Raw genomic sequence first — 26,911 nt, forward strand, 5'->3', positions numbered from 1 at the left:
ATCATTTTATACACACAACGCCAGCTCAATCTAACTGGCAAACAAAATTAATTGCTGAAATTTGTTTTCTAGCTAATTATTTAAATTTAGTTTCATGAGTAAAAAAGAAAAAGGACAAGTTTTTTTATACATCACCTAAAAGTGATACTTTTCTTTAAAAATTGTAAACGTATATGAATAAATGTGTACAAATGCTTATATACAGAACTCTCTACCTACACAAGAGACAGAGAAGAGAGATCAAAGGTGTATAAGAGCTTTGGAAAAATAGTCTCCATTTGTCCAAATTGTAAAAGCTCATACAGATTTTTTTCCCATGCATTTCTATCCCATTATTTTTCCTCTGATATTCATGTAAAATCTTTGGCATAAAAATGACCCCTTGGACTCACAAAGATCAGGAGGAAGCTTCCTAGGTACCATCCTCCTCAGTCCCACCTTTTTGTCTTGGTTATTTAAGCAACCTTTTCTCAACTTCTCTCAGTTTCCCTCGATACATCTTCCCCAAACAGCCTGATAACAAACCCTATTGGAAGCTGTGTTTCAAACCACGTCCATGGCTTCCAAGAACCTCCAAAATATCATTCTTCTCTACAAGATCATTCTCATTTGTGGGCTGTGTTTGGTTTACTCAAAAACTGAACTTCCAAGGTTTGAACATCCCATCAAACCTGATGGATCGCTCAGTATCTTGGTTGTTGGAGACTGGGGAAGAAGAGGAGCTTATAACCAAACAGAAGTTGCAGCTCAGGTTCTTATCTTTCTGTATTTATGGAAACAAATATTTTCTTGATTACACTTGACTAGATGATATTTAGATCACATTTTTAGATGGTTTAATGAATGTTTTGGATTTTATAAAACAAGAAAGATTAAGTTTAACAAATCATTGCTAATTGTTCTTGGTAGGGTTTGAACTTTTCCATTAAATTATGCAGTAGATAAGAACAAACACATGTTGTTATGGTCATTATTGCCGTTTGGAATCAGACTGCATTATTTTGGACCCAAAGATATACGTATGAAATATTTATTTGCTCCGTCGAGAGCATATTACAGCTCAGAGGTATTCATGATTCTTCCTGTTTTGATCAGAATACAGTGATACCAAGAAGACATTATCAAGACTTATTAACAAATTTGAAAAGATTAACAATGCCAAGCACATGTGTATCAAAAGCCTCTTTGTTTTTTTTTTTTTTACATTGATTAATTAAAATATGTGCTCAAGGTCTACTTACATATGATATATCATAACATACATACATATATACATACAAATTCCATGGATTAATCAAGTTTATTATTACACAAATTCTAAATTAGGACAAACATGATACTTACATAAAATCATTTTTTCATCCCTAGACAATAATCTGGCGAGTGCATAATTTAACTCACCAAACTAAACTACATCCCATTTCTTGCTTTAGGACAAACATGAAATATGCATAATAGTTCTTAAAAAATTATATTGACTGTGTATTAGTTTACCATGTGATTAGTCAAGGCATTAATCAAGAAAATCGTTATCTTGTTACCCCCATAACAACATCTGGCCATTGCATGACTAAACTAAACTTTTCTCCCACGTAGCTTTCAACTGTAGTCTTGTGATGCTTTTCTTGTCCAATTAATGCCTCTCTCGTGGGAAAAGGTTTTGTTGCCTAATTTATTAGGCATCCAGTAGTTAACTTTCGTGGTGGAGATAAGGTATTATTCCATGTAGATTCGATGCTGATTCTCTTAAGATAAACAAGTATGGGAACCTACTGGAAGTAGTGGAACTAAATGTACTCATCCACCATTCAGAAAGTTGACATTTCCTGATGTCTCTGTCTTCTGATTTAAGTTTGATTTTTAGACTAACTTCACTTTGTACCTCCGAAATTGTATCGCTTTCTTCCTTTGTATTTTGAACTTTAATTTTGAACACTTTGTACCTTGAATATTCAATTTTGAATACTTCGTACTCTAAACTCTTTAAGTTTATCCCTTTAAATCTAATAAACGACAAAGTTAGCAATATTCATGAGATAAAGGGTGGTTAAATTAATGACAATGTATAGTTTTGTTCTACCTGTAATCCCTTAGCTCCTGTTTACTATTTTTATGACATTATTAGTGATTCATATGATCCCAATTATGAATATTATTAGCAAAATTGACAAGACAATGAATGATACAAATTATAATAATGTATCATTTTCTTCTAAATGTGATACCTTGGTTGCTTTTGATCACTTCTAACACATTTTCATTGACTTGTATAGTCATTTATGGTATTATAAGTTTACTAACGTTGCCATTGATGGGATTTAAATAGGACAAAATTGAGAGTTCAAGATACAAAGTGCCTAAAGTTAAAAGTTTAAGTTGCAAATTATTCAAAATCAAAGTTTAGAGTGCAAAATAAGAAGGTGATACAAGTTTAAAGGTATAAAATGGAGTCCATCCTTGATTTTTTAAAATTTTTTCTAGTAGAAGAGGGTGAAATTTAAAAAGTGGTGAGGGAGTAGGAGGATTAGATCCAGAACCTCTTACTCCTATAAATTTTGATTTATTTCTAGAAAATCTAGGACATGTATATAAGTGATTTGACATTAATAATTTGCACTATGACAATTGGGTACATATTCCGTTGAATTATTAATTCTTGGACCCATGCCAAAGGGAGGAAAAAAAAAACATCTTGGACCCATGCAAATGCGCATTTGAACGAGAAGTTAGTCACATGATTGATTAAATTTAAGAAAATCCTTTTGTACACGCAACGCAAGTTCAGTCTAACAAGCCAAAAAAAGTAATTGCTGAATTCGTTTTCTAGGTAGTTAATTAAGTTAGTTTCATCATGAGTAAAAAAAGAAAAAAGACAAGTTTTTTTCTTAAGTCATGGTGATGCAATGGGACCAACTACTACATCTTCCATCTCCTAAAAGTGAAACTTTTCTTTATAAAATGTACATGTATATGAATAAATGTGTACAAATGCTTATGCACAGAACTCTATACCCAGACAACACGCACACACAGAGTCAAACGTGTAAAGGAGCTCTGAATAAATAGTCTCCATTTGTCCAAATTGTAAAAGCTCTAAACAGATTTTTATCCCAGGTTCCATCCCATTCAAGAAACTTTTCTTTCCTCTGATTTTTTCCATGCATAAAAATGACTCCTTGGACTTACACAGATCAGGAGGAAGCTTCCTAGGTACCATCCTCCTCAGTCCTACCTTTCTGTCTGAGTTATTCAAGCAACCTTTTCTCAGTTTCCCCCCATACATCTTACCCCAAACAGCCCTGATAATTTAACTCTTTTGGAAGCTGTATTTCAAACCACATCCATGGCTTCCAAGAACCTCCAGAATATCATTCTTCTCTACAAGATCATTCTCATTTGTGGGCTGTGTTTGGTTTACTCAAAAGCTGAACTTCCAAGGTTTGAACATCCCATCAAACCTGATGGATCGCTCAGTATCCTGGTTGTTGGAGACTGGGGAAGAAGAGGAGCTTATAACCAAACAGAAGTTGCAGCTCAGGTTCTTGTCTTTCTGTATTTATGGAAACAATATTTTCTTGATTACACTTGACTAGATGATATTTGGATCACGTTTTTAGATGGTTTAATGAATGTATTGGATTTTATATATATATATATATATATATAAAAAGATCAAGTTTAACAAACCATTGCTAATTGTTCTTGCTTGGGTTTGAACTTTTCCATTAAATTACGTGGTAGATATGAACAAATACGTGTTGTTATGGTCATTATTGCCGTTTGGAATTAGACTGCATTATTTTGGACCCAAAGATATACGTTTGAAATATTTATTTGCTCCACACACACACACGCATCTACACACAGATGTGTGTGTGTGTGTGTATATATATTATTCCATAGATCAACCATTGATGAAGTTTATTATTATAGAGATTCTGAATTAGGACAAACATGATATTTACATAAAATCATCTTTTCACTCCCTAAACAATCATCTGGCCAGTGCACAACTTAACTAACCAAATTAAACAACATCCCATAACTTTGCTTTCGGATAAACATGAAATATACATAATAGTTCTTAAGAAATTGTATTGACTGTGAATTGGTTTACCATGTGATTTGATATGGGAATAATCAAGAAAGTCATTATCTTTTTTCCCCTTCATAACACCTGGCTATTGCGTAACTAAACTAGACTTTTCTCCCACGTAGCTTTCAACTTTAGTCTTGTGATGCTTTTCTTGTCCAATTAAAGCTTGCCTCTCGTCAGCAAAGGTTTTGTTGCCTAAGTTATTAGGCAACCAATAGCTAGCTTTCCTGGTGGAGATAAGGTATTATTCCACATAGATTCCATACTGATTCTTTTCACATAAACAAGTATGGCAATTTATATATATAGAAGTTGACCTGGAATTTATGGTTCATACATGTTTCATTTGAATTTGGATGAATGAAATTGAATGTAGAGTACGGCTTTTAAATGAATGGTAAAAAATTGTTGAGTTTTTATTCATTACCGTCTTTATGTCTACATTTATTATATTAATATCTACTACTGTTATTCTGCTACATGGATTGAACAGTGCAGTTGAAACTAACAATTATAAAAATTCTGGACTCCTTTTTAATACCCTTTTTCTGTTTACTTTTTGAGTAAAAAAGTTATATACACTGAAGTATAGAAGATGAATCAAGATGCTAATGCAAATGTAATTATATTATGATTTTGGTTCATACTATAATTGCTATCCTCCAACAGATGGCAAAAATTGGAGGCCAGATGGACCCAGATTTCATCATTTCTACGGGAGACAATTTTTACGAAGACGGATTGACTGGTATTCAGGATCCAGCATTCGAGGAGTCATTTAGCAACATCTATTTGGGGCCAAGCCTCCAAAAGCAGTGGTACAGTGGTAATTTCACAACCCAACATTATATTTTCATTTAGCACCTTATTTTTCATTAGATTAAATCTTATATGTACTGACAGTGTATACATCATAACAGAAATTCAAATTTACGTTAATTATCATTTATCCTATACTGATAGTATTCACACTGTTATTGTGTAAAAAAATTAATCCTTTTCGCTAGAGTCAATTTTATATATACATATAGTGTATACACCATTACATTGGATCTTTTTCGCTGGAGTAAAGTTGCCTACTAATTATTGTCCTAACTAATATTGGTGCAGTTTTGGGAAACCATGACTATAGAGGTGATGTTTTGGCACAGTTGGATCCCATCCTCAGACAAAAAGATAGCAAATGGTTATGTCTTAGATCTTTTATCCTCAATACAGGTAATTTCTCAAATCAACATACTCAAAATATATTAACAAGGGAAGGTAATAAACCTCAATACATATCTAAGCTCTGAAAATAAACTGATTATTTATCCAAAGAAGTTTGCTATATCGGAAATATCATTCCTTTTAGACAGCAGAAGGTAGTTATAACCGGATTGACATCATTTTCTTTTATTAAATACGAGCAGATGTTGCGGAATTTTTCTTCATCGATACAACGCCATTCGTAGATAAATATTTCTTCCGCCCAGAAGATGATAAATATGACTGGAGAGGAGTGCTGCCCAGAGAGGAATATCTTTCAAATCAGTTGAAGGTAAATGTAAAATTTTACATATGGCTCTTGTTAGGAGTATTTAGTTTCTGCACTGAATTGGGAATCTTTCATTGACATTAAAAGTACTTAACATTTTCCTCTAATTAATCATAAAAGGATTTAGACACTGCCCTAAAGGAATCAAGTTCAAATTGGAAGATAGTTGTTGGTCACCATACACTCAAAAGTGCTGGAGATCATGGAATCACAGTTGAGCTTGAGGAAAGACTTCTTCCAGTTCTTCAGGTAATCTTGATTAATCCCATTCAGTTGTAATTAAGCTGTATTTTCCACTAATAAACGAAAATTTTTTGTTGGCTGTACTTATTTATATAAACATCAATAGTGTGACGCATTTTTTTTTTCGAACGGGTCTAAACCTTGATTGTCATATTATTCATCGATGTATATATCTTTTAAGAGATTAGACAGTATTAGCATATATTGTATTTGCCCGTATAATATGACAGTCGTAGCATATTTTTTAGTTGAGTTCTTGCTTTTGTTCTTAATCATGGCCTAACGACCAATTAATCGACGAACTTTCTAGGAAAACAATGTTGATCTTTACGTTAATGGACATGACCACTGCTTGGAACACATCAGTAGCCCTGACAGGTAAAATTTACATTGCATATTTTTATGAGATTGAACAAAATTTCAGATGGAAAATTAAGAACTCTTTGATCACTATTGCAGTCCACTCCAATTTCTGACGAGTGGTGGAGGGTCAAAGGCATGGAGGGGAAATGTTCAGCCATGGAGCCCTGAGGAGTTGAAGTTGTATTATGATGGACAAGGTTTCATGACCATGAAACTCACCAAGTACGATGTTTATGTCCAGTTCTATGATATTTTTGGCGACATTTTGCACCAATGGAGCCGTTCAAAAGGGTTTTACTCCACGTAATTAAATAGCATTTTACTAGAGGTTAAAGCTGTTTTAACAGCTTAGGAATTAGTTAAATTTGCTCCAAAATCAAGAGACTAAACCTAATAGTAGTACTGCATTGGGGCAATGTTCGTAGCTTCCTATATATGTATTAGTATGGGCAGAAACTGAATTTTCTTTGACTTGATCTGTAATTAATCTTCTTTTCTATGTCTGTTAAAAAGCACTAAGCTTGCCTGCAAGTACTCAAAAAAAAATGGGGCGTAAAGGATGAAGCTTAATGGAAAATATTTGAGGACTTGATAGTCCAGTAGCAAACACGTCTGAACAAGATCAAAAGAAGCTACTACATTCATTAGGTTACCCGCTAATAGGCACTGAAAAAGGCAGACAATTAACACCGAGTATTATGTGTTCTCAGAGGTTAAAGTATCGAACGATGAACAATTTGACTACTGATTCAAAAACTAATTATTTTGACGGATTATTTTTACTCAAATCATAGGTAGACGACTTGGCATTTTCTTTCAAATGTAGGCCGGCTTATTGAATTATTTATTGATGATAGTTTGAAAGTATGTTTAGTGGATTATCGAGTCTGTTTCCAAGGGTTAAGTCGTAGGAGTTTAACCTTTTTTTTCTTTTAGTATAATTGAAAGATTTTGAATCCGAAACCTTTTATTTATATTCCTTCTTTCGTACTATCTAATCCATTCCACCCTGCTTAACGTTTAGCATATATTCAGTAAAACAAGATGTAAGAATTTACCAACTAAGGGGAAAACGAAAAGACAAAAAAAAATCAAAATGAAGTAAAAAGTTTTAATTCTAAAATGTTAAATCCAGTAATAGAAGAATAAAGGGCAAGCTTGGTGCTAAAATTTGGTCCATGGGTACTTTCTAAAGGTGGTTGAAAATGTTTAAATGTTACTAATTGGATTGCCAAAATCGTTGGCATGTTCCTTTGCAAACTTAACAACATCACATAAAACCAAACCTACATATTCAAACATATCAGAGTATCATTAGTTTTCTCAGCTTCAGCTAAACAACTTAACTGGGAAAGTGAAGTTCCTTTGATACTGTATACTTGTGTTGAAGAAATCCAGAAGCATCATAAAATATGAAGAGCAGCTGCTTCACTTTGACTGAATTCCATTACCATATACTCTTTAGTGCCATTGATATAGAACTTCATTTCCTCTGATTTTAATGGTTTAACACAATTGCTGAGTGCGTATACCTTGGAGCCCCATCCAACAGCAATTTGGATATGGCTGAATTTTGCCAAACGACAAAAAAAAAAAAAAAACTGTTGTCAAATTTTCATGACATAAATCCACATGAGTAAAAAGAATACAAGTATTCCATAGAATTTTTTAGTTAATTACCTGTAAATGCTACCAATGTGTTCTACAAAATTAACATGTCCATTGATGTAAAAGTCAACATGGTTTCCCTGGAATAAACGTAAGGTAGTATAGATGTTAAAATGTAGAAACATAGGTCCTTTAAGGTGCAGTGGTGAAGTTATAATATGTGAGGGTTGGCATCAACTTTATAAAATAATTACAAATTTGGCTACATTGGAGTGGACTCAGGAAAAACTTCAACGTATGACTCATTTATTTAGTGATTTGCCTCGCTTGGTGAGAGGTGACTTCGCTCTTGATCGGTTGGGTGTTCCAAGCTTTCGTAGAGTTAGAGTGTAGCAAGTTAAGGTAGCAATAGTGCTCTTCTGTTTTTGTTTTACGTGTATGACCTCCTGATATTTTATCAAATAAAGTCTCTATTTATTTGAAAAAAAAATACAAATTTAGCTACCAAACTTTTTAATATGTTTGAATTCACCTCCCCCCTTTATCACCCTTGGAAATTTTGTAGGTTCATCCTGATATTCTCCTATAAAAATGCTTGATTACAAGTAACCTATTTAAAAACTTTTGAGTTTCCCATTGGCTGTACGGTCTTAATCCGGTGTATTTCTTTAGTACGAATTTAAATCTAAAATAATTGAAAGAGGATATTGCTTAAGTTAGTAAAACAGGCACCAGAAGTTAAAATATGACTTTTTTTTTCTTTTTCTCTTTAAGACAGAATTCCATACTAATCATGGAGGGAGCTAGAAACATATTTTATTTCTTGATAAAATTGCAAAAGTGACAAATAGTGGGACTAACACCAATTGATGATCCATCCAAACTTAACCTAAGCGAACTTGAACGTAGAATCTCTAATTTATGCTCTATTTTTTTAAAAAAATTTTCTAACAGGAAAAAGGTGGAATTTGAGAAGTGAAAAGAGAAAATGAGAATTTAAATTCAAAACCTCTACGTGTTGAGGTCTCAATCTTAAATTCCAAAAACTTCTTTAATCCCGAAAATCAGAAACATCAGAGTTAAGTCAGAATACAAAATCCTAGAAAACTAAACAAATTAAGACATCTAATTCAATTTTCGAAATCTATAATTCTGATGTCAAGTCCTTTTTCTGATGATCACCCAGTGAATTAAATGGCAATACTTAATATCATATAGAGATCTCATATTCGACAAGACTGTATCGTACCTTAAGAATTAAAAATATATCTGCAACAAGTTCTTTGGTGACGCTGTGATCATGTCCACCATTTTTGATCGAGTGATGACCCAGCACTAGTTTCCACTTGGCTGTGGAATTCCTTAATGCAAAATCGATACGCTAATTTTCAAAAAAAAAAAATTAATTAAGAACCTCTTTAGTTCCTCGTTAGATAGTTTTGCAAGTTTCTAAAGGTTAAAAATAAATAAGATCATACTTTCAGATTAATTTTTTTGGTTGAAACAGAAAAAGAAAAAGAAAAAGAACTTGAAGTAGAATTACACGATGTTGTGAACGTGACTTACACTTAGAAGATTCTCTCGAGGCAAAGTGTCTTTCCAATCATATGAATTTTCCTCTGGGGATACAAAGTTTTGATTGACAAATGGAGTAGTATCAATGTAGAAAGCCGATGCTAGTTCCTCTGCAATATGAAAACAGCCTTCAACATGAAGAGACTGCAATTTCAAACACCCAAGGAAAGACTTTAAAAGCAAAAGGAGTTTTCAAAAGAAAACAAAGAGTAATAAATCAAGTATCTGTACCAGGAAAATTCTACAATGCCGTTAGGGTATTCAGCCGCTAGTTCAATATAACAACATCATTAGATTACCATTAATTTATTAAATTCTAAGTTTCAGATGTATAATGGCAAGTTTGGTTTTTTTAAAAAAAAATTATAAATATATGTTTCATTTTAAAGTAGAAAAAATTTATATTACCAGTATCATCACTTCATTTATGTATATTTGGAGAAATCCAGTCCAAGATTCTATTCATGGAGTAAAATATTCCGTTTGAAGAAGTGTAATTCATAATTTTGTTTACGGTAAGCTTAAACTTTGTGTAGCTTTTTAGATGTAAACATTATGAATTTGTTTAATACTGAATTGTGATATTGTTGAAAGTAAAATAAAGCACAAGATTTACTTAACCTGCATTAACAACGAATGATCTCACGCACAACCATCTCTCCGGCTGTTCCTTCAAAAAGGGATTGCGATTCCATCCATAACGGATCTTCTATTCCACTCTTTGTGTTACTTTTTGCCTCAATTTTTATTATATTGTTATTTGTCCTTCATAAATATCATATTTTAGTTCTTTTTTGTTTCTTTAAAATCTAATAACTATTAATTGAATAAAAAATAAATACAACAATTTCAAAAAAATATATATATAATAGAAAATTAAAAATATGGCAGAAAATTCATAAACAATTTTATTTTTTATCATTTTGAATTTTTGAGTTTGTTAAATCTTTTGTATTACTCAATTAATCGTTATTGGATCTTAAGAAAATAACAAAGAACTAAAACATAATATTTATGAAAGAAAATAGCTATATAATAAAAATGGGATAGAGAGTGAGACAGAAAATTCGTTGCGGATTCCATTTGCCTCCATCCTCAGCCCTATACTCATTATTCCCTAAAACTTGAAAAACAATAATAATGACCACAAAAATAACAGCAAAAAAGTTTTACATAAATTAATGACACTAAACTCACCCGAAGGCGTGATATTTTACACTATCTTTTTTTTCTTTTAAGTTTTACACCTTTTAGTTGATGATAACTGCCCATTAATCATTCTTGAGTTGTAGACAAGTTGATCCTTAAGATACCATAGTTATTCAACATTGTCTTCTGAGAAAACATGTAAAAAGTTAATACTGAATTAATAACGAGTAAATTCAACTATGCTTTAGGTCTAGTTAAATTCGAGCTTAGAAAATATACACTCTCTTGGTATAGTTAATAACGAGAAAAATGTAAAAAGTTAATACTGAGTACCAAACTTGTGAGGCAAGGTTCTGCTTTATAAGAGCATTAAGTAACCATAAACATATGGATTAATCTTTTCTGAGTTTACCCCTTTTTTTTCATTACTCTACACCTTGAAATTTCTTTTGACTTCTCAAAGATAAACATGCAAGAAGTAATACTGACAAAAAAGCAATTAGGCTTGAGACATTTTGCTAATTTTCTTTACAACTAGAAATATTATAACTATAACCAAAAAAAGTATTCTATGTATACGAAGAAGTTCTCATCTAGATTGTGTTGCATCGCACTCAAGTCCTCGTTTTGAAAATGTTACAATAACATGTTTCTAAAATTTCTTCTTAAAGAAGCCATCAAGATTGCGTGAAATTTGTTCAAACTCCATCTATAGTATTGATTAAGGGACTCGATAAAGGAGGAATTTCGTGTAAATCTTCAATAAAATGCTATTGAACTCGTTAGATGTATAAAGGGACAAACTAAAGACTTATGTAGTTAAGACTTAGCACTTGAGATAACCTAAGATTGAATAGCTTGTAGACAACTAATGATAACCTGCTAATCGAGGATTAATAACTCAAGAACAGTTTGCAAACCTTAAAATCAAATTGATCTGATTGGTTTCTTTGTCCTAGCGCTTTCCTTCCCCATTCTCCAAACACCATTTAAACAAGAGGTTCATCAGCTTCAATAGGGTAGTTAAAGTATTGGAGCTCAGCAACAGAAAATACCAGATGCAATCCAAATGTCAAAATGAAAAGAAGATAAATAAACATGGGTTTCATGTTTGCAGAAGTCATGAGAGAATTCTTCATAGTGAATGAGCTTATAAAGGAACAAATTTTCAATTTTGGCTTTGTTTATCTGTGGCTGATCAAGACAACTTGTACTCAAAGTTTCAATTGTACATGCAAATACGAATATATACACCTATGAGTATTGATATTTATATATTTTGGCTTTCAGCATATATATATATATATATATATATATATGTGTGTGTGTGTGTGTGTGTGTGAATGTTTTTGTCTTGAGGCTTCAGGACTTAAAAGTACTGAGTTCGAATCTCTCTTTTCCCTCCCCAATTTATAACTCTCATTCCTCCTTTGTTAGAATTTTTTTAAAATGTATATATTTGTGTCCATGTATATATATTATAGTCATTTGTTGAACCCAAAAACCAAAAGAATTATGCCATTTACATCCTTGATGTTTCAACATTTAAACTTCACACAATAAGCTATGTGTTTGTTTTTTTTTTTTTTGAGAAGTTTTTTATGTCTAATGTCAACAACTAAAATCCCATCATCCTGATCAACAAAATTAAATTGGAAATTATCACAAATGCTAACCATGCCTATATTCAAGAATCTATCTTTCAATACTCGATTTAAAGGACAAGTGGTTTGGGTGATTAAGATACAATATATATATATAGAAGATTTCTATTCTAAGAAATTGACCGGAGAATTGGTTACTGAGTCTAAGTTGAGATTTTTCAAAGGAATTTTTTGTAAACAGATTAGTGGACTGATGTATTAGTTTTAGCTTAGTGCTGACTTTACTGCATTGTTTTGCTTTTGTAAAATTTTTGCTCATCAACAACACCAATATTTTGCTTAAAACAAAAATAGATAACAAAAAAATAAATTATTTAATGAAAATCAAAAATTGATTTACCTTGAAAATGTTATCATATTGAGAAAAAGCTAATAATTGGCTAAGTTCTATAAACAATTATATAATTGTTTGAAATCGTTATGAGAACATAATAATATGACAAGCATGATTAAATTTGTGCAAACAAATGTTATTTTTTTGTATACAAAAATATTAGATTTTGCATTGACTATAAAAATTTATTTCTTAAATCCATGTCTTTACATTACAATTTACAAGTTCACTGAACATAATGACTATTTGGGTATCTAGCCCTCCCCCTCCCTTCGCATTTTAGCTTGCTATCACTTTTTTGAAGATTTGTCAACCTAGATTAATGCGGCAAATGAAGTTCCTTTGATATTGTATAATTATGTAGGACAGCACCATAAACATCATAAAATGTGAAATTAGATTCCATTTGGGTCAATTTCATTGACATAAATCCTTGGCCATCAAAATTGAACTTCATAACCTCTGAATTCCATGATCGAACATCACCTCTCCAAGATTTAGAGCCACCACCACTTGTCAAAAAATGGATATTTCTAGACAAAATATTGTTAGTTTCTTGGCAATTTAATTCATAGGTAATCAGATAAAATCATTGTTACTATCGATAACATAAATACCCGTCAATACCAGTAATCTGCTTCAAATAGTGATCATGTCCATTGATGTAAAAATCAACTTTGTTTGCATGGAAAAAAAATGTAAGATTAGAATCAGATGTCAAAAACTTTCTTCAAGAATAGGCTAAATTCCATTTTGGATCCTGAAACTATAGATGCATTCCCGTTTTAACTTTAAATTTCCATTTTGAACACTTCACCCCCTAAAGTACGAAATCCATCCCACTTTAGTTTCCTAATTAATTTTAATTTTGAAAAATTTAATTACACTTTAAGGCATGAAATCCATCCATAGAATTGTCAAAATTCATGGAATATTAGACAAGTGATGTTCAATATTTAAGAACTAAAGTAGGATGAATTTCATTTTTTATGAGGTAAAGTATTCAAAATTAAAGTCTAATGACTAAAGTGGGATGAATTTCGTACTTTAGGAGATAAAGTATCCAAAATTGCAGATGACAGACTAAAGTGGGAGTCTGCCTTAAGTTTAAGGATCCAAAATGAAATTTAACAGCAGGAATATAACAAGAGATTACAGCAAAAAGGTTGTAAATGGGAGGTATGTGCTATTTCAGCTGAGGAAGAGAAAATGAGCTGTTCAACCGTTGAATCATTAAAACAAAACCATTCAACCAATACATTTCTCAAATTATACTCAAAAATTTTAAATTCGATCCACTCCTTTCATTAAGTGGCATCAAAAGTGTAAAGTGTTCACTTCGATACAATCGATACTGTTGTGGCCTTTCCTCTATCTTTAATGTGTCATCTCTTTCTTTAATTTGACATATTTTCAGGTTAATGAACACAACTTAATTTTCAGTGGAGATGATAGCAATTTTCAATTATCCACAATTTTTTAACTCCCATGTAATTTCACAAATAGCATTAATATATAGACCAATTTGAATGCATTAGCTTATCTCAAAAAAAATATTAAGCAAAAAAAAAAAAAAAAAAAAAGAAATCAAATGGGGCTTTTAAGTTCATACATTTCCGAGAAAACATATCAAAAAATTTTGCATTTAGTCGTACTAGATACATCATCTCTCCTCAAAAGTTAACTTAAGTAGCTATATTCTTCAAGTGGACTTAATTTAAAATTTAAGTTTCTTTTTTGGATTTTGTATGCGTTTCAATATCTAGTTCTTATTAATACGAAGAAGAGAGATTATATATGGATATCAATCTACAAAATTACCTTAATTTCTCAAAATTTTCGTTTATACCTGGAGGATTGGCAGTAGAGAATCAACAAGCTCTTTGGTCACTCCATGCATGATGCCCAGCACTTTTGATTGTGTGATGACATGCAACTATTTTCCAGTTTGCTCTCGAGATCCCTTGATGCAAAATCCACTTCCTGTTCAGGAAATGGAGAAACAGAGTAAGATTAATCCAACAGCATCGAATCAAGAATTTAGTTTTAATTAGCATTAATGATATTAAAAACATTTGTCTAACTATTGTGCTTACATAAAATTTTGGTTAATTCATTACTTTAAAAAAAATTTGTGGTTGCATTACCTTTATCAGGTCTGAAAGATAATTAATTCTTTCTATACAAGATGCCTTTCCAATCATATGAATGATCTCGAGGATTTACAAAATACTCGTCGAGTCTACAAAAATCACGTCTACAAGTTTCTCTACGGTAGCTTCAGAAAGAACAAATTTTAGTATGATTTGAAAAAATTAGTAGCACACATTTCCTATAAAATAAAAATAGGAGTTGCAAGCACCCCTTGCATAGTTTTATAACTTATTAATAATTTCATGGTTAAATTTTTGAAATTATCTTCCACACAACAAACTTTTCTTGTACAAATGTTGATACGATATACTTATATCAAAAGGCAGCAGTGGATTTTGCCTCACCTACATTGAGCATGAAATTTCTGAAGCACAACTATCTTTTATCCTTTTCCGTGAGGACGGGACTGAATTGAGCTTCAACATTACCTCTATAATCATGGTTTCCCAAAACTACACAAAGAAAAACATTAAGAATCAGAATGTATGTATGTATATATATATATATATATATATATAGGCACACACACGCAAAAAGAAAGAAAATAAAATAAATACACAAACAAAACATATTGTCTGTGGGGGTTGGGGAGGAATTTGAAAAATTAGGTTTTTTTATTTATGGGCAAAAAAAAAAAGAAATGTTCACACACCCCACATATTTGCGTTCATGATAAACTCTAAAATCAAAATCACTCAATTTGTTATTGAATAGTCAAACAATTAAATTAATGCAATTGATATCTAAATTCAACTAGTGCTATGCTTAAAATTAACGTTAAAAAGTTTATCTGTCTCCTCCTTATTTTCTTGAAATGAATATTATAAGAAAGCCCTTAAATTTTGTTTTATTCTTTCTTTTTCTGATTACAGTCCAACTTCCAAGATTCAAATTGATCATGGACAAAAATATTTCGACTGGAAAACAAAGCCTTACAAGTGTAATATGCAGGATCATCCACGCCTTTTAATCCATCTTCGTAGAAATTGTCTCCAGTTGAGATCACGGCTAGAATCTATGTCTAGCTTCTCCCCTATTATCCCCATCTATGATTACCAAATCATTAGCAGAAGCTTTGCTGATCAAGTAAGTCATCAAGCAAGCTTTTTGTGTTACAGGGTTTTATTTTTGGGCATGTTTAGTACTTTTTAGATTAATTTTTCAGATTTATATTATTTCTTATTCAGATATGTTGGATTTGTCGCTGATGTAACTTGTGCCCATAATCCAGATTTAACGAAATTATGATGTTTTATAAGCTAGATCATCCACATGCAAGTAAGTACTGAAATTAATTATTTATGTTTCCATGCAACTAAACGTGTGCAAAAATATTTGAAAATCGAAATCTCAAATGATCAATCCATATCCAATTTTACTCTATCATAGCCTACGAAATAAAAAACATATGTTGAAAGGGAAAAAAAATTACTCTATGAATTAGTCTTTATTTTGTTTAAATGTCTTAGTGGAGCAAAGAATTTTTTGGGTCAATAGCTTGTTAATAGGGTATACCTACTTTTCAAGTAAATTGTGACCTATACGCATCTTTACAAACCTCTAATGCTCAAGTCCGAATATTGTGTCGGGCCCCGTAAGGATTGACCCGGACACCCCTGTGTCGAAAAAAAAAAAATCCGAATATTGTGTGGTCCGATCCATCTAGAAAAATGCTCTATTGACATTTTTTCCAAAGACAAGAAAAACAGAATTTATTCCTTTATTCCACTCCAACAAAAACTACGATGGATGACTTGAATTATGTTATTATGCAAAAAATTTATTCCTATTTATTTTGCCCCAAAAAATTATTCCTATTTATTTTAACATTGAAATTTTACTTTTATCAAATTGATTAAGATGAAACATTTATTGGATTTAAAAAGTCACCTGCACATGATTAAAGGATCCAGAATCTCAAAGCTATGATTCTTCATTTACTCAAAGCGGTAAAATATCTAAAATCTTGCTAAGAAATAGACCCTTTCAATTTACAAATTTTTTTCAACATTGCCTCTTCAAAAAAGGTCCCTGCAAGGCCTATATATATAGGCCTTGCAGGGACACTTTTTTGAAGAGATATATATATATATATATATATGTATATATATTGTTTTATTTATGGCAACTATAACAAAAAGAAAGTCCTGGTTGTTTTTGTTACGACTTTGAGTATAAATCATATCTCCAAAAAGAAGAGAAAGGCCACAAAGAAAATAGCATCCTACTTCATCATTTCACCAAGTCGAAAGTTACCTTTGCTGACAATTTTTTTGTTTATTTCTATGGTTTCTCTACATTTTGAAACATGAAATACTACAGGCTCATGCTGCAGCCATATGCATACATTTTTTTAACGACTAAAATTCTTTTGTAAACGATGATAAACCTACGTGAAAAATGTTTTCGTTCACCGATTAAATTTTAGAGGGGTACAAAAATGGGAATGGTAAACAGTATTTCGATTCCAAAATATGTGAAGATTTCTGAATGCACAGACAAGTTCTATCTTGGGATAGCCCTATCTTCAAAAGAGCTAGAAAACTTCCTGTGATTTTTCAGCATTTTAACGACAATAAGATTGATAAAGAAAAATTAGCATACAAACCTGAAATGCAACCTCTGATTTGTTGTATGATCCTTTTCTTCCCCAGTCTCCAACGAGAAGAAAGCTGAGGGAACCATCAGCCTTTGGAGGGTGGTTTAAGCGTGGAAGCTCAGCAGCAGAAAGATGGAATCCTAAACTAAAAGTCCAAAGATACAAGACTCATCTGACTGAAGCAGGCAGGATGACAGTTTCTCTTTCGAAGGAAGTTTGGCAAAGAAACCGAAAAAGTTTTGCAGCCTTTTGGCTTCTGAAGATAGCATTTGTCTATTGTTTGGTATGCTGTAATTCTGTGAGATAAAAAAAAAAAATGATATGCTGCAGCGTGCAATTGAATACATATTTAGAGAAAACTATATTTCAAAGGGTTCTGGCATTGCATGAAGAACAGAGGAATGACAAACGCATAGCCCCTGATATTCAAGTTTACATGTTATGATTTATAGTTACATTTTTATCTTTATTCTTTATAAGAAACTGAAAATTCACTAATACATGACCATTTTAGCAAAGATTTCAAGGTCCAAAAACTTGCTGTCCAATGGGACCTTTTCTTGCTGGAAGTTTAACCCTGTTAAAAACACAAACTAGTACCAAGGCCAACCATAAAGGCAGAATGCAGCCCATATTCATAGGCATGTGCTCCCTTATCGGTCGCCTCTAGATCAACTGGTGTAAAATTTTACTGACAGAATGAACGTTTCAGAGTGTTTCAGCAGAATCACCCACAGGACAAGAAAAGATGGATCCATGCTTTCTCCAGAGTGGAAAGCTCGTAACCATTTCTTTATGCAAATTACAAGAATAAGCTTCCCACTCAACAACAGCAGCAGAAAAACTACCCCAGTCAAATAGATATTGCACTTTCTTTCCACAATTCAGGTCTTTGTTAAAGGTCTCTGCCTGTTGAAGATCTTGCAGAACCACTGATTTGAGACAATTAATATCCTCCTGTTGTGCTTGGGAGAGTGGTTTAATGTCCATTGAGACTTCTTTGACTTCTGTTGCCTTCAAAGTCGACCACTTCCAAGAGTAAAACTGCACCACCTGTTAGTTAAACAATGGAACAGAAACTCATTCTTGAATCCGTCGACTTAAAGTAATATGGCTAAAGAGAGTACCGTAAGAAAAGAAGAAATAACCATAAGTTACAATAACTATTAAAATAAAAAATCTTGATTTACAGATACAAAGTAGCCCGAAAGTAGCTGCAGAACTATGATACTGGCAGGAGTCAGGTATTAGAAATCTCACTTTGATATTCTAAAGCAATCTTGCATTAAGATATAGCTTTCTAAATTTTGAACTCATTTTATCTTGGCATAAAAAAATTAAACCTTTAGCTACAGTGGAAACTTTACAGAATTGATCCATTTAAGGTTCCATCAAACCTTGGCTGAAACTATACATAACAGCTTTCAAGAAGAATACACGAGAAACTTCAATGAACTCTACCCATGGTGATAATTCAACCCAAACTCGTTGCAGAAGAAGTAATGAAAGAAGTTCATATGCACTTGTGATTTGGCGTATAAGACAAAATTTCCTTCAATATGTGAGTCTGCCTAACTATGACACGTCCTGTATTGGATAGCTATGAAGCTGAGTCCACTTTCGTTCAAATTGAAAACCAGGTAGAACAATGAAAATAGACTTGTCAATGACTTACTAGACTTGAATTAATCCATAGCAACAACTTCCCATTATGTAGAATTTATGATCAACACGAGTAATTCCACAGCAAATAAAAACAAGTTCATTTCTGAAGAAAAGGTACCTGAAGGACATGCATTACGTTGACAAACTCCCTGTCAAACAACTCAACTCCCCTCGCTATTTGTAATGACCCCATCAGCAACTCTAGCAAGTTGTATGATGAATTCAATGCTGAAGGACATATCTTCTCATAAGGAGAATAAAGATCCAATCCAAGCATATGCAATCTTGCACAACGTATGTCGAATCCAGATTGAAACTTCAAAGCTTCATCAGGAGGAAACCAGTACATGTTATTGGATGCTGGCTGAGGTAAATATGAGTTGAGCGAATTTTGTGACAGAAATGAAATCAGTTTTGCATCCTCATCATGAGATGCATCCCGACTGAACCACAGGGTAAGGGTGATCCTTTCTCCTTCAATTATCTGATAAAAAAAATAAATGCCCAGAGAGAGAGAGAGGAGGAGGAGGAGGAGGAGGAGGAGAAGAAAACAGAATTCAGCAAATACATGAAGCAAAATTCTTCAGTGATGCAGGAATATTTGTTATGGACAAGACTGTCAAGGATATAATACAGGACAGTCCAATATACATCCACTAATCGCTAATTTGACACAAAACTACAGTTTCTCCTTGAAGGAATGGCATCTTTCTGCTGCTCTTTTATCCTTGTCAAATTAAGGCAGTCTAACTTAAATCCAACAACAATTTCTGTTGTATGAATAATCAACAACTCCATCCAGAGTATTAAGAAAAAAATATACATATTGGGAGGTACTAAAGATACGTAATCCAGAAGAGCATATCCACTCTATATACATGTATTTGAAGAGTTTTTAGATCAACTAGCTGTGCCAAATATCAGATCTAAGCATTTAGATTTCATGTAACATTCTCCAAATTTAGGAAGAAGATGTATATGGTATTTTAAATCATGATCTTATGCGATAATCTACTTCATCTTGGAATTTGAATTTCAAACCTAAGTCTGTTCTTCAGAAGAGGGGACAAAAGCAAGTCTCCTTTCTACCTTCTCCTGATAGAAGTTTAGGGTTTGTCATAAATCAACCCTCTTCCTGACCTTGACTCTTGGTTTTACTAGGAAACCTAGGTTTATATCATAAATTGGAGTATCATTGCCCAACTTTAGAATTCCTCCTGCAGCAGCCTATCTACTGGATTGACATACATTGATTAAATTAGAAAGGTACAACTTAGAAATCCTGGCTAGACATAATAATCATCTGAGCATAAAGACAGAGAAAGATAATATCTATAAAGAAACTACCTCATCAACAGAATGTATGTTTCTGTTGTCTGCTGTGTACATCACAGCATCCTGAAAAGATGCAGTAGTGGTTAATCAGTGCAAGAAAGTCATAAATCATCAGTATAATAAAAGTATAGCTCTCCATTTAAGAGTTTACATGCTCAGGCAATGGCAATAAGCTCGAGCTAAGATTCTCATTTTAACTAAACTACAAGAGTTTTCAATTTCTTGTTTACATAGCCTCAATATTACAAGAAAATTACAGATCATGGGGCTTCATGTTTACTTTTTAGTTTTCACTTAGTTATACTCTATTCATTTCGTAGCAATTGATTTAGAATATAATGGTACAACTAGAACTAAAATGATTATGACTGCATTTTCTTTCAATATGTATTTGAATCTGTAAGTTCTAAAGAAATAACCACAGAGTTTGCATCTGCATATCTGGCAAAGCTGCTGACTTCATTTCAATCAACACTATTTTTCATTTACATGGAAAAGTAGCATCTAAGCAGAATACTTACTCCAGCCATGGGCTCAATTGTGGATGGTTCCCCATCCTGGAAGTGAAAGAGTCCTCCTCTAAAATCCTCATTGTAACTATTCAAATAACACACTGCCTTCAGCACAGGGGTACAACAAAATCAGAAATTCGAAACAGGAAAGTAATGCAGTTAAAAATGGATTTTTCAATCAGAGATGAGCAATGAAAGTTGCCAACATCAAGTTTTTTCCTTTGGTAAAGTATAGATATTACTTAACACTTGGCAATAAATACTCCTAGAAGGACGTAAAAGAACAAAAGAATCATTTCAAATTCTTTGAGCAAATCCACCAAAGAAACATCACAAATTAAAATGCAGGTAATGAGAAAATTTAATGCACATTAGTCCATTATCCAGGCTATAGACTGAATCTTTTAGTTTGTCCAGTAATCTAGAAATTATCTTAGTCAAACTTATCCTCTAAAAGCACAAAAAACCATCTTTCTTGCACAGGAGACGGAAAAAAAAGTAAAAACATCCATGCTTGCCTAGAAAAATATTTTTTACTATCATCTTTCTAAATCATCAGGGCAAATCGAAAAAAAAATCTTCCGGGCAAATGAAAGATGTAATATGTTCACCACAAGCTATAAAAAGATGTTTCATCTTGCTTGGCCAAACAGATACTATTCAATTAATAATTGATATTATTTCAGTTAATGAATAAGGGCAAATATGTGTGCAATTATGCATTTGAGTGGCTGTCAAGAACAGCTAAACAGCATACATCTTCACATTCCACAGACAGCGAATCATGTGTATATTTAATTTCCACAATGAAGCATTTACTTTCTGCAATTTTATAAAGAAGTACACCTCCTTTATTGTTTTACATTTTGTGAGATTATTATCAGACAATGACTGATTGAGACAAAACGAAATAGAAAACAAAGATCAATTCCACTTAGATCAAAATTAAACAGCCAAATGCTAAATGAGAAGCAGTAAATTCTAGAACAATACTGAAATTGCTCTACCACTGTGTAAAAAGAAAAATAGTATAAAATAGTGGAGGAATGAAAGACAGTAAATATACACACCGCAAAATCTCTTTGTTTTAGATAAAGCCTGTTATCATCACTGTGCCATCCAATATTTGCTCCTTTAGTCCAGCTAATTCATCAAACATGTTAGAGTTAGTTGTTTCACCAGAATATGTTCCATATATAAAGAACTAAGCCAGGTAAGGAATGCTCAGTCAGGACAAGATAAAAACTACAACTCAGATGAAGTAGAGAAAAACTTGGACAAACAAGAATAAGAGCAAGCCATATATACTATCCATATGAGACAATATACGACTGATCAAAGTGAAAAAAATGGTAAGGTGAACACTACGACCAGCTACCAACCACTTTTGAATTATGTTCAGAGCCTAATAATTCTGGCTAATTCGTCAGCAAAATATAATATAGATGTTTAACTCATAAAGATGGTGCAAATAGCATTTGTATTGACTTGCATACTAAATATATATTATTTTCATACGTTTAGTAGCACATTTCCAACAAAAATACTACAAAATCCCTTAAAATAACCAGCCCAAAATCATGCAGTAACAGAAATTAGGCATCCAAGTGCAGCCTTTTCACAAGTTTACCCTAGTTACTGGACAGCCTAGTGCAAATTTCTTTCTTTCCCACTCTTTGATTCAATCCCACTAATAACCATTTTCCACATAAATCTAATCCTGCAAAACAGAAGAGACATAGACAACCAGCCTTCCAAAACTCAGCCAAACCTGATGAGGCCAGTGAATTCGATGACCAACTCATACTGGCATCCAAAATACTCTTCCACTGTCTCCCTCAGCTTTTCTACATTTTTATACAAAACCCACTTTAAAAACATCAAAATAAAAGAACCCACAAACTAAAAATTCAAACTACCCAAAAAAAAAAAAAAAAGAAATTATATAGTATTAAAAATCTTTTTTCTTTCTGGAGGATTTTGGCAAAAAAAAATGAAAATGAAAGAACCTCTAACGGGAACAAAGGGCATGATCAGGTGCGCACAATTAGTAGCAATTAGATGAGAAAGAGTTGTGGAGAACACATTTGGCCTGTATCCGACCGTGCAATTGCTCTTGTGTATGAACTCCAGTTCCTACCAAAAAAAAAAAAAAACATGGTTTCAAGAAATATTTGATTTAGAAGTTCAGGATACACATAAACTTCATTATAGATAAATGAAATGAAACCTTGCAAAGGCCCGGAGAAAGAAAGTTGTGGAGGATGAGACGTGGGTGCTCCTCAGTCTCCTTTGCCATTGTTGTGAACCAAAACTTCTCAGCTGCTTGGAAAAATGGAAAATTGACTAAAAAGAAGAAGTAGCTATGGAAAGGGAACTGGCAAAACAGGGTGCGATTTGAATCTTCTTTATTTTGAAGGGTATTTGAGCAAATTTGTTTTTTATTTTAATTTTTTTAAGCAAAATTACATCTATTTGGTTGCAAATTGTAATTTATAAAATTTCATTATAAATTGTTCAAATTACATTTACTCTATTGATTAATCAATCATTATAAGATAACCCTTTTTCATAAATTGCTAAGTAAAAAACTTAGAGATTTGCTACAACATATAGCTGTTTTTCAATGGCTACAAATCAAATTTTGTGAATTGAAATATCGTACAAGCACTTAATACAAGATTGGAACAAGTTAAAATAGTCTAGTTAGGCCCCATTTAAGGTTGCGTTGCTTTTGATAATAAAAACACTTTTAGGTGTTAAAAGTACTTTTTGAGCCATTTAAAGAGCATCATCTCATAAAATTAGGAGTGAAACTTTTAATATCAAAAGCATTTCTAGCAAAAGTTCAAATTTAATGCTTTTAAAATAGTTTTTGAGTTTTAAAAAATAAAATATTAAATTTAATCATTTCATCCTATATTATGAACTAAATAAAGGATAAAAACATTTGAAATTTTTCAAAAACACATTATTCAATGCAATAAGTACTTATTAAACTATGTATCCAAATAATATACATAAAACCATTACGGACTTAATAAGTGTTTTTATCAAAAGCTGTAGTGGTAAAGTACTTTTCAATAAACTACCGTAATTCCAAACAGACCCTTAATACTTTTTGAAATTCATCTTGGTTTTTTTTTATGTAAAACAAAGTTTAGGTTTAGTTTAATTGAATTTTTCTTAAAAGAATGATAAAGATATTATATGTATCTATTACTATTTTGATCAATTGGACTTTCATTTATCATCAATTTAATCTTTTTAAGATATTTATCTAACAATTTGTGCTCCTTGAGCCAAGTACAATAAGTGAGCAGCTGATTGCGTTATTATTTCATTAAATTGTGGATTTGGCTCAAACACTGTAAAGCAATCCTTTGGTGAAATAATAAATTATTAATCTCAAACGATCTCTACTTGTCTCAAACTTGATAAGCATTTAAGTAGCTTGCTTTGGATATAATGCTTTTTGAAGTAGTTTATGTATAGTTTCCTATCTCAGTACGAAAATTTTAATCAGTCTCAAATTTTGAAGGGGAAACTTTAAAGCCAACAAGAAGATTTGAAATTCTAAGTGGGATGTAATTTTGAAAAATTTGTAAATGGCGTATCAGATATATACGTTCATATATAGCTTTAAAAAAAAAACTATGCTGTAAGATATTTACGAAATTACCCTTATCACACATATATTTTAATTTTATATTTTAAATTGGATTAATATTCTATACACTGACAGTGTAAACACTTTCACCATTAGATGCATGACACATAATTCAAATTTGAATTTGAAACTCAAATTTTGCATATATGTCGTATATCCAATCGTGATAGTGTATACACCGTCAGTGTATATAAGATTTACTCTTTTAAATTTAGTTGAAAATTTTATAAAAATTTGAGAATAGAGGAGGCAAGTAATATTTTTTGAATTTAAAAGGTTAAGTGATATTGTTAGAAACCTTAGAACAGGTTTCTGAAATTACCCCACAAAATTAACACTATACTCGTACCTTTAAGTCACTAGGAGTATAGTAGATATAAACAACAAATCAATTTATTACCGGCCAGACATATTAATTAACACTTCAGATTAGCGCAATGTACTGACCTCAAAGAATATTATATCACCAAATTCTCATTTTGGGTGAATTGGGATTTGAAGCCTCTCCAGTTGGGTTCCTCCCGTTCTGTTCAATTGTGTAAATTGACACAATTTTGATGTAACTTGGTATACTTTTGGTCTAATTGTGAATTTACACCAACATCTACAATAATAAAGTATGTGTATGTAAAGAACTTGGTGTTAATTTTGTATGTTTTCAAATTTATCCTTATCTCTATTTTCCTTCAAACCTTTGTCTATACATAATACAATATATAAAGGGAGAGCGTTACTTTGTGGTGAAATACACAGTATTGTTCTTTAAAATTTCTAATATACCCTCAATTATAAAGCAAATTTGTCTCAATTGCAAATAGTTATTTGAATCATAAGGTAGTTATCTATTTAGTTATCAATTTACTACAACTTTCTTGTACTAACTTCCAACTCCCACATATTCTTCACCACTTCCAACTCCTACATATTCTTCTCCACTTCCATCATATTCGTTTCATCTATGATTATCTACATTATAATAGAATTTGACCCATAAAATCCATAAAAAAATATTTTTTAAAGAGATAATTGTGATAAACATATCTTTTATTAATTGCACACGCGTTAAAGTGTGCCTTAAGCACTAGTAGTTATAATTCACTTTTATATCAAAATTGTATCGATTTACACAACTAGAAAGAACTGAACTATAGAAACCATGGTTTTAAGTCTCGATCGTGACCCAGACAGTTCCACATCTGTCTAAGCATATCGGTTGCAATCTCGACGAGATGCAAATTTTTGAAACATTTAATATTCTAAAAATTATAAAAAAATATGATAAACAAAAATAATTTAAAAAATGAGTAAAAATAATAAAATTCGAGTTGACTTGGAACGACTCGACCGTTTCTTTTCGTCTTGGCCGAGTTCTCAATGGTTCAGTCGAATTCTCGACGATCCATTATCTCGAAATCATCTCGTCCCGATATGGAAACGAAAAGCCCTGTTTCAGTAATAACTCGACCAAGTCGTCTCGGTCTCGACCGAGTCTTTGAACCATCGTAGGAGCCCCATTTCCCATAAATTCAATACCCTTTATTAATATAGTAACCGGTCAATGGCTGCAGACTACATCTCCTTCTATTCACCACACAAAGAGGAGCTAAAGATAGGGAACGAAGATATTTTGATCTGAAATCTGAGCAAAGCCTTGGCTAAACTCTAATGGAGAATTTTGATGGACTTGCACTCAAACCCGCTTGCTCCATCTCTTGTTGCGGAGGAAGGATACTATCTCCGGATTGGAGAGGAGGTCAAGGACAAAGGTACATAGGTGAAATGTTGTTTGCAATTTGTTAGTTACATAATACTCCCCTCCTTAGTATCTTGATTGACAATCCCACAATCATGTTCTTGATAATTGGAGTCTTCATGTTGAAAATATCAGTATCAATATCGTAAATAGATTCAACATGGTCGATCAATCGTCCTATGGTCGGAATGGTTATATCCAATATTAAGAAATGTTAACACCTAGCAGTTTTTACAGTTGGAATGGTCATATTTAGTATGAAATGTTTACACCTACATCAATCGAAGATATATTCAGAGCAATATTTGAATGGAACATGATAGTAAAAAGAATTGTCAAATAAATTAACAACTTTAAATTTAGCTGACAAAAAGATGTGTAAACAGAACTTAGCAAAGGATGTAAACCAATTGAAATAACATAAAATGACAATAAACAAGAGCCTTGGGAAAAAATTCTGATGGGAAAAGTTGCCCTTACAACACCAGAACAAACTGGTGGCAAAAGGATGTCAATCGGGTTTTACTGTATATTGATGTTTAGCACATGAAAGGAAATCACGTATTTAGTTTTGAATAACTTTTTTTTACATATTGTCAGTGTATAATTTTTTTTTTTTACATAAGTATATTTAGATCATATCACATAACATGA

The 26,911-nt window shown here is 32.1% G+C and overlaps 2 protein-coding genes and 1 pseudogene across 2 annotated transcripts; 1 reads left to right on the top strand and 2 right to left on the bottom strand.

Annotated features, from left to right (window-relative positions):
- The first annotated feature begins 3,105 nt into the window (after window positions 1-3,105).
- LOC113751834 (purple acid phosphatase 8-like) lies at window positions 3,106-6,754 on the top strand. Its single transcript, XM_027295985.1, has 7 exons — window positions 3,106-3,538; window positions 4,766-4,922; window positions 5,207-5,314; window positions 5,509-5,636; window positions 5,754-5,882; window positions 6,187-6,254; window positions 6,336-6,754. The coding sequence occupies exons 1-7, from the start codon at window positions 3,344-3,346 to the stop codon at window positions 6,544-6,546; spliced, it is 996 nt and encodes a 331-aa protein (XP_027151786.1). The 5' UTR covers window positions 3,106-3,343; the 3' UTR covers window positions 6,547-6,754.
- An 888-nt stretch (window positions 6,755-7,642) lies between these two features.
- On the bottom strand, window positions 7,643-17,955 carry LOC113752339 (annotated as a pseudogene).
- On the bottom strand, window positions 17,732-23,173 carry LOC113753641. Its single transcript, XM_027297845.1, has 8 exons — window positions 23,065-23,173; window positions 22,844-22,970; window positions 22,606-22,681; window positions 21,905-21,977; window positions 20,844-20,939; window positions 20,335-20,385; window positions 19,106-19,471; window positions 17,732-18,375 (listed from the first exon to the last, which is right to left on the bottom strand). Exons 1-8 carry the CDS (start codon window positions 23,131-23,133, stop codon window positions 18,031-18,033), a joined length of 1,203 nt encoding a protein of 400 aa, XP_027153646.1. The 5' UTR covers window positions 23,134-23,173; the 3' UTR covers window positions 17,732-18,030.
- Between the last annotated feature and the right edge of the window lie 3,738 nt (window positions 23,174-26,911).

This window comes from Coffea eugenioides, chromosome 11 (assembly GCF_003713205.1).
Source record: "Coffea eugenioides isolate CCC68of chromosome 11, Ceug_1.0, whole genome shotgun sequence".
Taxonomy (NCBI): domain Eukaryota; kingdom Viridiplantae; phylum Streptophyta; class Magnoliopsida; order Gentianales; family Rubiaceae; genus Coffea; species Coffea eugenioides.

Excerpts from the sequence above, each read along its gene's own strand:
- LOC113751834 (XM_027295985.1), top strand. The coding sequence starts at position 3,344 with ATGGCTTCCAAGAACCTCCAGAATATCATTCTTCTCTACAAGATCATT. Across the intron at positions 4,923-5,206 it reads CCAAAAGCAGTGGTACAGTG|TTTTGGGAAACCATGACTAT; the intron begins GTAATTTCACAA and ends ATATTGGTGCAG. Across the intron at positions 5,883-6,186 it reads GACTTCTTCCAGTTCTTCAG|GAAAACAATGTTGATCTTTA; the intron begins GTAATCTTGATT and ends CGAACTTTCTAG.
- LOC113753641 (XM_027297845.1), bottom strand. The coding sequence starts at position 23,133 with ATGGCAAAGGAGACTGAGGAGCACCCACGTCTCATCCTCCACAACTTT. Across the intron at positions 22,971-23,064 it reads TTTCTCCGGGCCTTTGCAAG|GAACTGGAGTTCATACACAA; the intron begins GTTTCATTTCAT and ends TTTTTTTGGTAG. Across the intron at positions 19,472-20,334 it reads ACATACATTCTGTTGATGAG|ATAATTGAAGGAGAAAGGAT; the intron begins GTAGTTTCTTTA and ends TTTTTTTATCAG.